The 15760-nt window shown below is 37.3% G+C and overlaps 1 protein-coding gene across 2 annotated transcripts; it reads right to left on the bottom strand.

Annotated features, from left to right (window-relative positions):
• Nucleotides 1-10680: 10680 nt before the first annotated feature.
• LOC104226744 (CASP-like protein 5B1) lies at nucleotides 10681-15235 on the bottom strand. Of its 2 annotated transcripts, none has more exons than XM_070170747.1 (4): nucleotides 15058-15235; nucleotides 14611-14756; nucleotides 13391-13523; nucleotides 10681-11083 (listed from the first exon to the last, which is right to left on the bottom strand). In XM_070170747.1, exons 2-4 carry the CDS (start codon nucleotides 14739-14741, stop codon nucleotides 10883-10885), a joined length of 465 nt encoding a protein of 154 aa, XP_070026848.1. In that variant the 5' UTR covers nucleotides 14742-14756; nucleotides 15058-15235; the 3' UTR covers nucleotides 10681-10882. The 2 variants fall into 2 exon arrangements, with proteins under 2 accessions (XP_070026848.1, XP_009777106.1); XM_009778804.2 differs by having other exon boundaries at nucleotides 15131-15235.
• Between the last annotated feature and the right edge of the window lie 525 nt (nucleotides 15236-15760).

Below are 15760 nucleotides of genomic sequence, written 5' to 3'. Positions count from 1 at the left end.
TTCGTTGGATTAATCATGTATAGTAGCTCCAATTTCTTTTAAACTTGTCTGGTTAATTTCTGTGGCTTAAAATGGGGTATTTGGTCGTCCTTCCTCTTCAGGATGACAATGGTTTCTGTATAAATGGCCTCTTCTTATCTTAAATGGTTTACTAAATCATGAATGATTGCATCTGTATGGTAAACAGTCTACTTGGTTGAACAGACTCATGTATGTTATTTTATCTCTAGTATTCATGTGTTCTCTGGATAAGAAAATGTGGAGAAATGCAAAATTAAAAAAGAAAAGAAAGGCTTTGGGGGGGGGGGGGGAGGTTGACAGCTCGTACATGATGTTTTACCTACTGCAAAAGAAAAAGACAATGAAAATTTATACGAAGCCTACGTAGATTGCTCTCCTTTCAATTTTAGAATCTTCAACAATGGGGACCCAAGATATTGGTGGGACTTATTACCATCAACTATAAGAAACATTAGTTTTTGTCATGTGGCTGCTCGTACCACAGCACCCTTTCGTCTATTGATACTCCAAAGGTGAGGAATTTTCAGAAATGACTATTGTTTAGTAACTATTAATTTGCTATAGTTACCATACACATAATTACTTTTCATTGCTACCTTTCAATTGTTATGGTAATGTATTTGATGTATTCGAGCTATTGTATTCATGAATACAGTAGCAAAAATCCACTATAAAATAAGGCAGTCCAGTTGTCAGCTGCTGTAGTCACATGTATTCATACCATGTATTCATGAATACAACATAATAATAGGTCTTTCAAGTTATTTAATAACGGAAAGCTGCTAATTTGACGGGATACACTCATAATATAACTCACCTAAATCAATTATAACACACAACATTATCAATCCAATTAATGAGAAGATTTATCAGACGCTAAACACCAAAAAACAGAGCATTCTTCAGAGTTTCAGTCCCTCTTTTTTTTTATGATACAGTTCGATTTTTTTTTCCTGACATTGTTTGAGGTTCTGCTCGAAATTGATACAAGTATCTACATAAATATTTTGAAATTTGATTTTCTGTATATGAATACATCATGTATTTACGCCGGATACAACATGTAATAATAACCTATTGCGTGCATATTTCATAATAAACCTAGTGCTTCTATTCTGTTGTATCTAATAGTTGTGTTCAATGTACAACAACAACAACGACCCAGTATAATCCCACAAGTGGGGTCTGGGGAGGGTAATATGTACGCAGACCTTACCCCTACCCCGAAGGGTAGAGAGCTGTTTCCAGGAGACCCTCGGCTCAACAAAACAACAGGAGTCGATATATTAGTACCATAAAAATGCATAATAAAATAACAGCATAATAAGAGATATGAAATACAGAATACGAAATACGAAATAGATGACTGGTATAGTAAAACTAGCAGGTAAAGCCTTGCATCAATAGACGACCAATGACATTCTCAGTCTAACTCCTAACTGGCTAGTCTCACTCTATTGTGCTGTAGAAATATTCATAACTCTCCCCTAACCTACAACCTTAATGCTCGACCTCCATAATTCCCTGTCAAGGGCCATGTCCTCAGTAATCCTAAGTCGCGCCATGTCATATCTGATCACCTCTCCCCAATACTTCTTAGGTCGTCCTCTACCTCTCCGCATGCCCACTACAGCCAGTCGCTCACACCTCCTCACCGGTGCATCAGTGCTCCTCCTCTGAATGTGCCCGAACCATCTGAGTCTTACTTCCCGCATCTTGTCCTCCATGGGGGCCACGCCCACCTTCTCTCGAATATCTTCATTCCTAATCTTATCCATCCTTGTATGCCCGCACATCCACCTCAACATCCTCATCTCTGCTACTTTCATCTTCTGGATGTGTGAGTTCTTTACCGGCCAACATTCAGTTCCATATAACATGGCAGGCCTAACCACTGCTCTATAAAACTTACCTTTTAGTAACGGTGGCACTTTCTTGTCACACAAGACTCCCGACGCTAACCTCCACTTCATCCACCCCACCCCTATACGGTGTGTGACATCCTCGTCAATCTCCCCGATCCCCTGAATAACCGATCCAAGGTACTTGAAACTACACCTCTTGGGAATGACTTGAGAGTCAAGCCTCACTTCAACTCCCGCTTCCGTCGGCTCAACTCCAAATTTGCACTCGAGGTATTCCGTCTTCGTCCTGCTCAACTTGAAACCTTTAGACTCAAGAGCATGTCTCCAAATCTCTAGCCTCTCGTTGACGCCGCCTCGTGTCTCGTCAATTAGAATAATGTCATCAGCAAATAGCATGCACCATGGCACCTCCCCTTGAATATGATGAGTCAGTGCATCCATCACCAGGGCAAATAGGAATGGGCTGAGCGCAGACCCTTGGTGCAACCCCGTAATAACTGGAAAGTGTTCAGAGTCGCCTCCTACTGTCCTAACCCGAGTCTTAGCTCCATCATACATGTCTTTAATCACCCTAATATAGTTACTCGGGACCCTTTTATCCTCTAAGCAGCTCCATAAGACCTCCCTAGGAACCCTATCGTACGCTTTTTCCAGATCAATAAACACCATGTGGAGATCCTTCTTCCTATCCCTGTACTGTTCCACCATCCTCCTAATAAGGTGGATAGCTTCTGTGGTAGATCGCCCCGGCATGAACCCGAACTGGTTGTCTGAAATAGACACTCGTCCTTCGCACTCTCATTTCTACCACTCTCTCCCAAACTTTCATGGTATGACTTAGTAATTTGATGCCCCTATAGTTGTTACAGCTCTGGACATCACCTTTGTTCTTATACAACGGGACCATTGTACTCCACCTCCACTCTTCAGGCATCCTATTAGTCTTGAATATAACACTAAACAATGCAGTAAGCCATTCCAAGCCTGCTCTACCCACACACCTCCACAGTTCAACCGGAATTTCGTCTGGCCCGGTAGCTCTGCCCCTTCTCATCTTACGCATTGCCTCCATGACTTCATCGATCTCAATGTCCCTACAATTACTTAATTCATGGTGATTGTCGGCATTTCTCGATTCCCCAAGTATAATATCCTGATCCCCTTCTTCACTTAGAAGTTTATGAAAGTAGGTCTGCCACCTCCTCTTAATCTGGTCATCTCCCATCAAAACTTTGTTGTCATCATCTTTTATGCACCTCACTTGGTCCAGATCCCGAGTTGTCCTCTCTCTCTCCTTAGCGAGTCGGAATAACTTCTTCTCCCCACCTTTGTTCCTTAGTTCCTCATACAGACGAGCAAAGGCTGTCGTCTTAGCCTCCGTCACTGCCATCTTCGCCTCCTTCCTAGCTACCTTATACCTTTGACCGTTCTCTCTCTTCTCCTCCTCGTTAGTGCTCCCTACTAACCGCAGGTAAGCCGCCTTTTTTGCTTCCACTTTACCTTGGACAACTGCATTCCACCACCAATCTCCTTTGCGGCCACCATTGTGGCCCGTAGATATCCCTAACACCTCTCTCGCTGCCTTTCTTATACAGTCCGCCGTCGTCGATCACATTATGTTTGCGTCCCCACTACTTCTCCAAGCTCCCATTGCCGATAACCTTCCTTCCAACTCCTTAGCTTTATCCTTAGTTAAGGCGCCCCACCTAATCCTGGGGCGTCCTTGTACTGACCTCTTCTTCCTCCTTATCCTAATACAAATGTCCATCACCAAAAGCCTATGCTGCGTTGAGAGGGTCTCACCTGGGATAACCTTGCAGTCCTCGCACAACCTTCTGTCGCATCTCCTGAGGAGGAGATAGTCAATCTGAGTCTTCGCCACCGAACTTTGGTAAGTAACCAAATGTTCATCCCGCTTCGTAAAACTCGAGTTTGCAATGACTAGATCGAAAGCCTTGGCAAAGTCCAACAGCGCAATGCCCTCTCCGTTCCGCTCTCTGAAACCAAAGCCGCCATGCACCTCAGTGTACCCACCTGCAGTTGACCCAATATGACCATTGAAATCTCCTCCTATGAATAACCTCTCAGAAGGCGGTATACTACGAATAATCTCATCCAACCCCTCCCAAAAGCGCCTCTTACTATCCTCATCCAAGCCTGTTTGCGGTGCGTACGCGCTAACGACATTTAAAGTACCCTCACCCACCACCAACTTAATAGTCATTAGTCTATCATTCACCCGCCTAACCTCTACCGCGGAATCTCTAAGATGGCTATCTACCAGGATACCCACTCCATTTTTACCCCTCAGGACACCAGAGTACCACAACTTATACCCATCCACGTTTTTCGCCCTCGATCCGACCCACCTAGTCTCCTGGACACACGCTATATTAATCTTCCTCTTCTGCATGATTTTCGCCAACTCTATGGATTTACTCGTTAGTGAACCTATGTTCCATGACCCGATTCTCAACCTATAGGCTCCCTTGCCCCCTCTACCTCCCATGCTACCCAACCCACCCTCTGACCCCAGCCCCACACTTTGCCCCACCCGAGGACATGCCCTTATTCTATCATCCCAGAATGCAGCCACTACACCTACAACAATCTAGAGAAGACTCGCTAGTGCACAACGTACACAAATCAAACTAGAAGGAAACAAGTGGTAACTAGTATCCTAGTTGAAAGGTTTAACTATTGCGAAGTAAAGTAACCGTAATTTAGCTAACACCAAAAGGGAAACAGTAAAACAGGAGGTACCAACTCCCGATAACAAAACCTGTGGCTGATTTGCTGTGCTCGATGTAGTTGTACGCTCACGCACCACTTCCTACCGCCCTTTGCTGACACTCGCCCAGGTTTCTCTCCTTTGCCAGTGCTCGTGCGCCTAACTTGTCTCCAATACTCCGAGAATTCCTGAAAAAACAGAAAATACCAAGATCCAAAAACCAGAAGGAGCTATCACCGCTACCACTTATACTAGGATGAACAAATTAGGGATTTCTAGCTTCTCTACTTCTCGGTGTTCTTGCTGAGACGTAGTTGTCCAGATCTTGGAGGTGCGACCTACAAGTTTAGACCAATTTCTTGACGAGAATGCACAGCAAGAAGACCAAATCGTATAAGCTAGAAATAAAGCTCCGCAAATCAACAGTACAGCAGCAAAAATCAGCAAAAATCGAACAACAATTTGAATATGGATTCTTTTAAAACCAGAAATAAATAGAGAGCCTCTTATTTCAAATCTCAGTTCCTTTTTTATGTGAGAGTTCCGTGTGTGTCGAGTGAAGAAGAAGAAAGCACAGCAGCTGATTCTAATTTGCTATAAAGAATTGTGATAACCACTGTGAGGAGCTTCTAATTTTCATGTAAAAAATCAAAAATCAAATCTTATTAGGAGCTTCTAGTTTTCAGATCTAGCTGAAACAAAAAACTTTATTTCAGATTTTGAAAGCAATCAAGAATTGAAAATTGTAGATTGTAGATTGTGTTGTGTTCAATGTATTCGAGTTTATTTTTGTATTCACAATATTTTATTTATTCCTAATACATGGTATTATTGCTTTATTAAATATATTTTATTGGTTGTATTCATTGATTTTCTATTTGTATTGAGAATATTTTACTATATTTCACTGTATTATTGTTTTAAATACAGATGGATACAGTTAGGTTTAAAATACAGATGGATACAGTTATGTTTAAAATACAGATGGATACAGTTAGGTTTAAAATACAGATGGATACAGTTATGTTTAAAATATAGATGAATACAGTTAGATTGAATGCATAACTAATTGATGAATAACATCAAAATGATAGAACTAACAACTAAAAATGTTGTTGTAAGAACTCAAATACATATAAATACATCTAAATACAACAGTCAAAAATCATTGTACAAAATAAAAATCAGTGTATGCCTTATCGAATATATATATATATATATAAATACAAGAAGAGAAAATCACTGTAGAAACTAAAAATCAATATATGCGGACTCGAATACATATAAATACATCTACAATTAGAGTCATTGCGTATTTTTGTTCTCCTTTCGGCTTCAATGGTTGCTGATGAACCTGCAAATATAATTTCTACTTGAGTGATTTGCAAATCGAAAGATGACCCTTTGAAATTGAGTGCTTTAGTGAATATTCTGTAGAATACCTAACAATGGTGAATATTTTTTAAAAAAATGTTGAAGAGAAAAAAGAGAAGCTTTAACCGGCCAAAAACCCAAAAACTTTAGTGGTGAGTGGTGAAAATCTGTGTTGATAATTTACGACTTGCACAATTCATAGTTCTTGACAGAAGCAAGAAATCATGAATCAAAATAGAAAATTTTGGTGTCTCGCCTCCACGTCCTGTGGAATAGGGAAAGAAGACTTTTGAAAAGGATGTTAAGAAAACTTGCAAAAAATCATGAAAAAGCTTACTGTTTTCATGGCTGAAGAGTAGTGACAACCATGGAAATCATGGAAAAGCTCATCGTCTATCAGAGGAAACCAATTTTCCGATTCATAGAGGAAAGAATGAGAAAGAGATCGTGGAGAGAGAAATAAGATACTATGCGTGATTTTGGGAGAGAATAAACTGAAAGAATGAGAGAGAAAAATATTAGACATTGTATTTAATGGCTTAATAGTAGGAAGTGGCCATAAATACATATTTTTCTACAAAAACTAAAAGACAGCTATAGAAAATAATATTTTAGAGGGATTTTTATTTATAATAAATAGGGTATAAAGCTTTGCTATAGGAGATAAAATTTCCTTCATTAGATATGAACTTTTCGTGATTGGACCTCTTTTTCTTTTTTTATTTGAAGATAATAGTTGTCTGTATTAATCTTAAACCATAATACTTGGATCCAGATATTGAAGTCACTAGAGACTAAATACCACTAATAAAAGAATCTTTACACAAATAGTCGTCAGATTCACTGTTTACTTTTCGAGATTTTTAAAAAGTCCCTTACTTTTCCTAGCTGGTATGCATAAAGTATAGGAAATTTTACCTCCTATAGCAAGCTTTACACCTTATTTATTATAAATAAAAATCCTTTTAAAATATTATTTTCTATAGCTGTCTTTTAGTTTTTGTAGCAAAATATGTATTTATGATCACTTCCTACTATTAAGCCATTAAATATATTGTCTAATATTTTTCTCTCTCATTCTTTCAGTTTATTCTCTCCCAAAACCACGCATAGTATCCTATTTCTCTCTGTACGATCTCTCTCTCTCATTCTTTCCTATATGAACCAGAAAATTGGTTTTCTCCGACAGACGGTGAGCTTTTCCATGGTTATCACTACTCTTCAGCCATGAAAATAGTGAGCTTTTCCATGATTTTCTGCAATTTTTCTTAAACTTCATGGGTCTTTTTACAACCAATAGCCATGGGTCTTTTAAATAATTTTGTTGTTAATGCATCTGATATTTGTATTTATTCCAAGATGATAAGATCAGAATGTGTTATTATATGTTTGTATGTGGATGACATGTTAATCTTTGGCCCTAATGTGAATGTCGTTAATGAGACTAAGAATTTTTTGTCTTCTAAATTTGAAATGAAAGAACTTGGAGAAGCAAATGTGATTTTAGGGGTTAAAATCAAAAGAACTTCTAATTGTTTTTCATTGTCCCGGTCTCATTATATTGAGAAAATATTGAAAAGGTTTAATTATTTTGATGTAGCACCTATGCGAACTCCTTATGATCCTAGCATACACTTGAAAAAGAATAAAAAATCTAGTATTTCTCAAACTGAGTATGCTAAGATAATTGGTAGTGTAATGTTTCTCATGATTTATACATGACCTGATATTGCTTATGATATTAGTAGATTGAGTAGATATACTCACAACCCTAGTAGTGAACACTGGAATGTTTTTCATCGTTTGCTAAGGTATTTGAGAGGTACTATGAATTGGTGTTTGCATTTTAATAAATTTTCTACTGTTTTAGAAGGATTTTGTTATGCAAACTGGGTTACTAACAATGATGAAGTTAGCTCTACTAGTGGCTATGTGTTTACTTTGGGTGCATGTGCTATTTCATGGAAGTCTTCAAAACAGATTTGTATAGCACGATCTACTATGGAGTCTGAATTCACTGCTCTTGAGTTGGCAGGGCAAGAAGCCGAGTGGTTGAGAAACTTATTGGCAGACGTGCCTTTATGGGAAAGACAAGCTTCACCAGTTTCTCTACATTGTGACTCATAGGAGGCAATTGGAATTTCCAAAAATAGTGTGTACAATGGAAAAACAAGACATATCCTCACTAGGCATGGTGCGGTAAAACAGTTATTGAAACATGGTGTTATTTCCTTGGAATATGTAAGATCCAAAAGAAATTTGGTGGATCCTTTAACCAAGGTTTTGGCAAGGAGAGTTATCTTTGAAACGTCGAGGGGGATGGGGCTAAAACCCATGGATTGAGGAAGTATGGTGGATACCCGTTTGTGGTCAAACGAAGCCATATGAGACCTCAATATGCACTACATTCCTATCACTATGGCGTGCGGTAGTGCTTTATAAGGTTGAACTTATTTTGCTCTTAATAATTCCATAGCCTTAAGGCAGTCTATGTGTAGATAGACTTGATGGAATCACCTACGTGAGTGTAAAGGTGCGGTCGCCTTTTATGAAAGACTTGGGATGTCTTTCTAGAGCACTCATGAGACCCAAGGTATGTGCATGACCATAAAAGCACTTTGTTAGTATCGCGGAGTTTGTATAAAATTAAGGATATAGTATATGTTGTGGGGGTCCCAACTAATGTCCATTCAGTTCAAGAGTACTTCACTTTGTGGATGTTAGTTGTTGCCTCATTTCACTACGTGTCAATTCAAATCGAAAGATATTGACACTTAAGTACATGTTCCTTTCTTTTGCCTAGAATTGTTCTATTTTTGTCTTTGCATTAGTGGGGGATTATTGGTATTATTTATAATGCAAAGTCAAATATTTCTTTTTGAAAATTCATTTACAACCAATAGCAATGAGTCTTTTTATTTTTTAAGTATCCTATCTATTTTCAAGTGGCTTCTTGCATAAAGCCTTGTGGCCAAATACTCTTAGATAATTGGTACATGACAAGAGTTTTTACATGTGACATTGATTTAAAGCCAAGTGTTGAATGGCTTTGACAAGTGGCTATGCAAATCTACCATGTGTCTTCATGCATGGAAAACTAGGTAAACTTGTTAATATTGAAGCCAAGTGGACTAATATATTTGGACAAGTATTAAAAGACTCTCCACACTTATGATACATGCAACCTTCCTAATTGCCTATAAATAGGATGATCGTTAGCCATCATATTCACTCAATTCTTAACCAAGAATTCATCTTACTAATCATTATTTTCTTCCTACAACATTTTAATTTCTGTAACAGCTACAGAAAATACCTTCATCTTCTCTTCTTTCTTGGAAATTGTTTTGTGCAAATTCTAACTTCCAGTCATGAGTGCATGTGTTTGGAGGTGCTGTGGAACCTTGGGGAGCGACCGGTCTTAACGATTTGCATCCAGTCGGGCCGAAATCGCTTTCAAAGCAGTGGCTTGCCATGACACAATATTTTTATAAGTTATTCTTCTTTCCTTCTTGTTCTTAGTCAATATTATCTACTCATTTTTCTTACATATCCCAAATCATGTTACAACTTTAAGGAGCTCGAGAAAGTTGAGTCCAACTAGAATTCATTGTCTTTATTCAATTAAAATTAGCTTAAAATTAATCCTTAATCCTTAAACCTTAAAAGTTTGTTAATTACATTCAACTTTTTTTGGTCGGTTTCGTACTTAAGACCAGGCTAGTTAGGTGCCAGGTCAGTGGAAGGGTGTAAATGAGGAATATCTGGCATCCATTAGCTGTGTTTGATACTCATAACTTATAAGCCAATGCTTTGACTACCAGAAAAACTAACTGCCAGTTTAAAGATGATAACCTAATGTTACAAGACAGGGCCTATTGATAAGGTGATGGTACCTAATCAGTTGAAGTGATTTTTGTAGCGAGCCTACCAACCAAGGCATTCCCGGCCAAGTCAACTCATAATTTTATTTGATAACCGATAATAGACCTGCCCCTATCTTTTTCCATTTAAACACTAGGCTTATTATTTGTAGCATGATTTTAACTCGTGACACTCGCCCAAACTATCTTACAATTGAACATCGTGCATTATGCTCTTACAATTGAACATCATGCATTATGCTCTTACAATTGAACCACAGCCTATGGGCTTGGTCAACTCATGTCCTTCGACAAGGTTTAGGAAAGGACGCATAGTAGCAACAACGTGTTGGTCTAACTAGAACAAGTTTACCGATCATTACGAACCTCTTGCTATATGAGGGTTGCCATCATGTAAGCTGTAACTAAAACATTTGAGAATAGAGTTTCCATCTGAGCCTAGTTTGGTAAATATTGCTAAACCAAAGGTGACTTTTTTCATAAAGAAAATATAGTTGACAAAGGGTGATTCTTAAGCCAAATTGAACATTTACCAATATTTCCTTAAAAAGTGAACCCTGGCAATTGATACCTTCTCCTTCCAACATTGGATCAAGGCTGGTAAGATAACTGTGTATTAAGAAACTGCCCGATTTAACAGAAACCAAGAAAGACCAAAAGTTTATATATATATATATATATATATATATATATATATATATATATATATATATCACCTGGTGTTTCGAAATCAGACTGCAGAATTGTAATATTAACGCAGTAGTTTTAATATTCTAGATAAAATTCCACCCTGTATAGAAAGATGAAAGGACAAAAAAGGAGTTGATTAAATGATCCCAGAAATCAAATTTAAAACATTACACCGTAAATTGCAACAAAAAATAATGAAGTTTCATTTCCGAATATACTGAGTGTCCTAACATGACCTCGGAAGCAAGCCAGTGAGAGGATATTTCCTGTACATAATTTCTGAAATATTCACAACATGAATTGAAAAATAATATCCTTTAGTCAGAGGCTGCAAGCAAAAACATGGCGCAGGAAGAGATAGCAAGAAGGAACCATGAGAGAAAAGACAAAGCCACTGAAATTTGAAACAAGTCGCAGGATAGTTTATTCTCAACTTTGCAGATATTTGTATCTTTCACAAACAAAACCACCACGCCAGCTGATGAGCAGGCAGCCGCGAGGGATAAAGTGGCTGTCACCTACATTATGACACGACCACAATCAGTGGCAGAGATTCAAAAACAATGTTCTCTAGTATGTAGGGGATTCAACAACTTATATATATACATATATAAAAGTTTCATCCATATACAAAATACAACTTTCTGCGAAGGGAGTTCAGTTGAACCCTCTTCAGTAAACATGGCTTTGCCACTAACTGCAATATGAATACTAAATCAGTCTTGAACTGACACATAAAAAAGGAACAATTTGATAGTGTCACCTTACACAAAAGGAGAAAGACAACGAGAATTTTGCCTGCTCACAGCCTGACTATTAAGCAGAAATTAATTTTTACATCATTACTCAGCAACAGGTAGGCGAGACATTGGAGGATCAATTCACCAGAGAAACAATGAAATCTTTGAAAAGAAGTTAAATATCCGCATTGTTTGCCATAATTTCGTTTCTCTTTGTTTTGGGAACTTTCAGCAGTTGGGGCGCTACATTTACTGAACTAGTTATAAGATAGTAGTTACAGTTATGTATTAGTTAAAATATTATGTAGAGTGTCATCGTTTACAAGATTAAAATTATAAAGTACCACAGACTTGAGCACATACTTAATTAGCATGTCAACATTATATTAGCTTTTTCTAAAGGGTAACCATGGCACTCGACACTCACTATATGGACAATAAAAGAGTGTATGAGCAAAATTTGGCACAGGTCAGGGTGCCTATCTTTGGCTCGAGGTCTATTTTTCCTTAAATGAATGGAATATTTGGATACAGTGACCCCATGCTAATATCGTGTATTATACTTGTATCTCCAGTATAATCTCAAAGTATCACCTATATTTCAATTCATTCTAATATTAGACATGCATGCCTAGTTGAATATTAGCTTCAAACCAACAAAACAACAACAACCCAGTATAATCCCACTTAGTGGGGTCTGAGGAGGGTAGTGTGTACGCAGACCTTACCCCTACCCTGGGGTAGAGAGGTTGTTTCCAAATAGACCCCCGACATCCTTCCCACCAAGAACTTCCCACCTTGCTCTTGGGGAGACTCGAACTCACAACCTCTTGGTTGGAAGTGGAGGTTGCTTACCATCAGAGCAACCCCTCTTGACTTAGCTTCAAACCATAAAACGCATTTGAACTACCATGTGTAAATATCGCAAACGTGTGACAATCGCTTCCCGCAAAATATTTCCAATCTTCCTAGCTTCTACATGAGGAACAGACTAGAAAGTACTAACTCAAACTCATTCTGAAAACGTTTGACTTTGGGGTAGCAAACATAAACCATGATCCATGGCTTTATATTCTTCTTTATCTTCTTTTTTTCTTTGGTATGGGGGGAGGGATGTACTTGTGCACAAAGCACTTCAGAACATCCAACAGCGCATATCAACATTTCCATATTATTAATGAGTTACATACAAATTCATGGTATAAGACACCTTCAGAACAAAAGAATATCTCTGTAGGTTGTGCAATGGAAAGTGGTCGTCATATAAACCACTTGATGCAGTTCCATAACAATTGAAGAAGATAGTGCGAAATACACGGATCACTTGGCTTCGGCAAGCTTGATGGAAATGGACATAACTTGATCTTAGCAGAACCTAATAATCCTTTAAATGAACAAATACTTGGTCTTTGTCATTCTATAAATGACATATTAAATAAACATATTCTTGGACTCTTGGTCTTTCTCGTCCCATATGCAGACTCTAGATATTTTTCCACTCAACTTGTATCATGTAAAGTTTTAAAGATTAGAAGCTGCAAAATTAGCAACCCAATGAAATGTATTTCATGTAAATCTCAACCCTTTTATTTCCTGTGCTGTCTTATGAGTTAGGATGTGGCGAAAAACAAAATAGCTACTTTTCAGTATGTAGTAGCAGAAATAGCATATTTATTTTTTAAGAGAAATTAAACTCTTTGTAAATGACACAAGGTGCAGCCTCCTCACTAATCAGTTTGCTATCTGTTACCCCGGACATGTTTCTCAACTTTGGAAAACGACAGTAGTGATCTTGAAGTTAGCATAGCTAAATAAATAGCGAATCTCTGTTTCACTCATTTTCTTATCATAGAAAGGGGTTCTACATTTTGACGGAGTTAGGACCTGTAAAATCTATCCTAAAACTCTTTTTAATTCTTTTTGGGGAGTGTGGGAGAACCTTCTTACCTAAGTGTGAATGCTTGAAAAGATGCATTTGAGAAGCAAAGAATGTATTCTAATTTTTTAATCATGTTCTTCTTGGATTAGTAAATCTTCACAGATAAGCATTGATGCATGAAAAGAAAACAAAATGGAGAAGATTACCCAATCACCAACCACGAACAAGCTCACAAAGACATGATTCCGCAGATCTCTCTTCAATCTTAAAGCATGGATATCCAAGCAGGCAAGAACAAAGCTCCACAATACTTGCAACCCCATTGATGCTATTAAATAGCTGAACCAGGAAAATCAGACATTTTGAGCATGAGCCATAATTGAGTCATTGAACATTACAAGGAATAGTATTACGAAAGGAAGAACAGTGCATTTAAGTTAGCAAGAAATCTGAAGGTAAGCTTCATTTTATAGTCTAAAGAAAGCAGTCTTGAGCTGGTGAATCAACTCCTTGTTTTAGTAGAACCTACAGTTAGTGCAAAGTAGAGAGAAACAATAGGAAGGTAATAAAACAACAACAACAAACCCGGTGTAATCGCACAAGTGGGGTCTGGGGACGGTAGTGTGTACGCAGACCTTACCCCAACCTTCAAGAAGGCACAGAGGCCGTTTCCGGTTGACCCTCGGCTTAGGAGAAGGTAATAAAAGCAATACTAAAAAAATAGTGGACTCAACACTGATACTTCAAAGGAAACTACTCAATGTTGGGTCACTATGTTTGTCTCTAAGAAAAGGATAGCAAGTATCCACTCCTTTCCTTTAAATAGAATAAGAATTAGAAAGAAGGAAGCACAATTAACTTAATAACCAAGCATAAGTTAATTGCCAAAATATGGTCCAGCAGATGGAAATACATATTAAGAAGGCCAAATTGGTCTACAGGCAAATATTATCATGAAGTACAAAGGCATATTTGCTCAATCACTGATTCAATCAGAGTTGCCAAACCTGGGAAGAACAGGTTTTTCAAAGATTTTGGAAAGCAAAACTCAAACTTCACTGTCCTTTTTTCTAGTGATTTACTACCTTATCTGCAACCTTGTAGAATTCTTATGCACTACAAATACTGAAAGATAAAAGTTTACTTTCAACAACCAAAAGAGGAAATTAAATAAAAGAAATGGGGCTAGAAAAGCAGGTTCTCTTTTACTGCCCAAGAATGACAAAGCAGAATTACATATAAGCGCTAATGTGCCACAGAAGTAAGGTCTTCTAGCTCAGATATCTAAACATGAGTATGATACTAGAGAGACAAGCTTTCTTTTGAACTTGTATTCCATATTTACAGCGTATATACTCTATTTGCCCAGATAATTGAAAGATCTAGTAATTAAAAAGAAAAGATCAAGAAGAAGAGAGTGAAATACCAAAAGGCAGTGGAGCTGGAGAAACCAGAAGCTGAGGCCATAACTGCAATAGAAGCAGAAGCCAATAAACATTGACCCATCCTCAATATTAGCCCACTTACCTTCCCTGGACTCCCAAACACCTCCTTCATCGAAAGAATCTAACACTGAATTTTTACAGAGAAAAGATAAAACATTCCCATAAGACTGCAGATTTGACAAGATAGATAGAGAGAGAAAACAATTTGCTTTTATATTATTCTAAAAGAGAGAGAGAGAGAGAGAGAATAAACACTAAAATCCAATGAAATTGGTGCTTGAATTTTCTAATAGCGTTTGATTAGGAAAATGCTGACAAGAGTAAAGTCCAGATAGGAGGGATTGTTCTTCTCAAATGACTTTTCCTATCTTTATACCTAATCAGTTTTCTAACAATATTAGAAGAAGAGTAATCAAACAATAATTTACCCCATATTGAAAAGGAAATATATATTTTTAAGTTGGCTAATGAATAGGAAAAGAGGAGGTTATTTCAACGAACCCACTTATAGGGAAATCATTTCTTTAAATCATACTCGCAATGCTCCCTTATCCTCTACTCCATCCTGAGAAATCCAACCTAAAGTAAAATATAAACTACTTTAACAAACGGAGAAATATTAAGAAAGTGCGATTATAACAAGACAAATTCCCTTGAAAGAAAATAAACAGGACGTACAAAAGACCTGCTAAAAAAAAGTAAAAAAATACCGTAATGATAGTCTAGGTAAGGACTCGGAGAATATTAAAAAAATGGTCCTTTATCTTTGAGTTAGGTCTAAAATAATCCCTTAAATATACCCTTGAGTAGTTTTAGTCCATTATTCGACCAAATATACAACAAACATTGGATTATTATTTAATCGAAACATGGAAAGAAAACATTTAACGGGAACTCGCATATGGGGTTATAATTTTTGCAATTTTTGTTATTTTTTTGTCTATTTTTGGAATCTTGTGCAAATTTTAATGTTACATTATATCTAGAATTTGGTTGGTGAAAAAGTTACACTGAAATTATAATAACGGAGCTATAATATGAAGACTAAATAATAACAGTTTTATTTAGTATTTTGGATAAAAATAAGATATATACGGTATAATATAGAAAGTATATTTGGTTTGGCCAAAA

The sequence above is a fragment of the Nicotiana sylvestris genome, chromosome 3 (genome assembly GCF_000393655.2).
Source record: "Nicotiana sylvestris chromosome 3, ASM39365v2, whole genome shotgun sequence".
In the NCBI taxonomy this organism is placed as follows: Eukaryota; Viridiplantae; Streptophyta; class Magnoliopsida; order Solanales; family Solanaceae; genus Nicotiana; species Nicotiana sylvestris.
The sequence above is the reverse complement of the archived record's forward strand: the minus strand, read 5'-3'. Positions and strand labels throughout refer to the sequence as shown.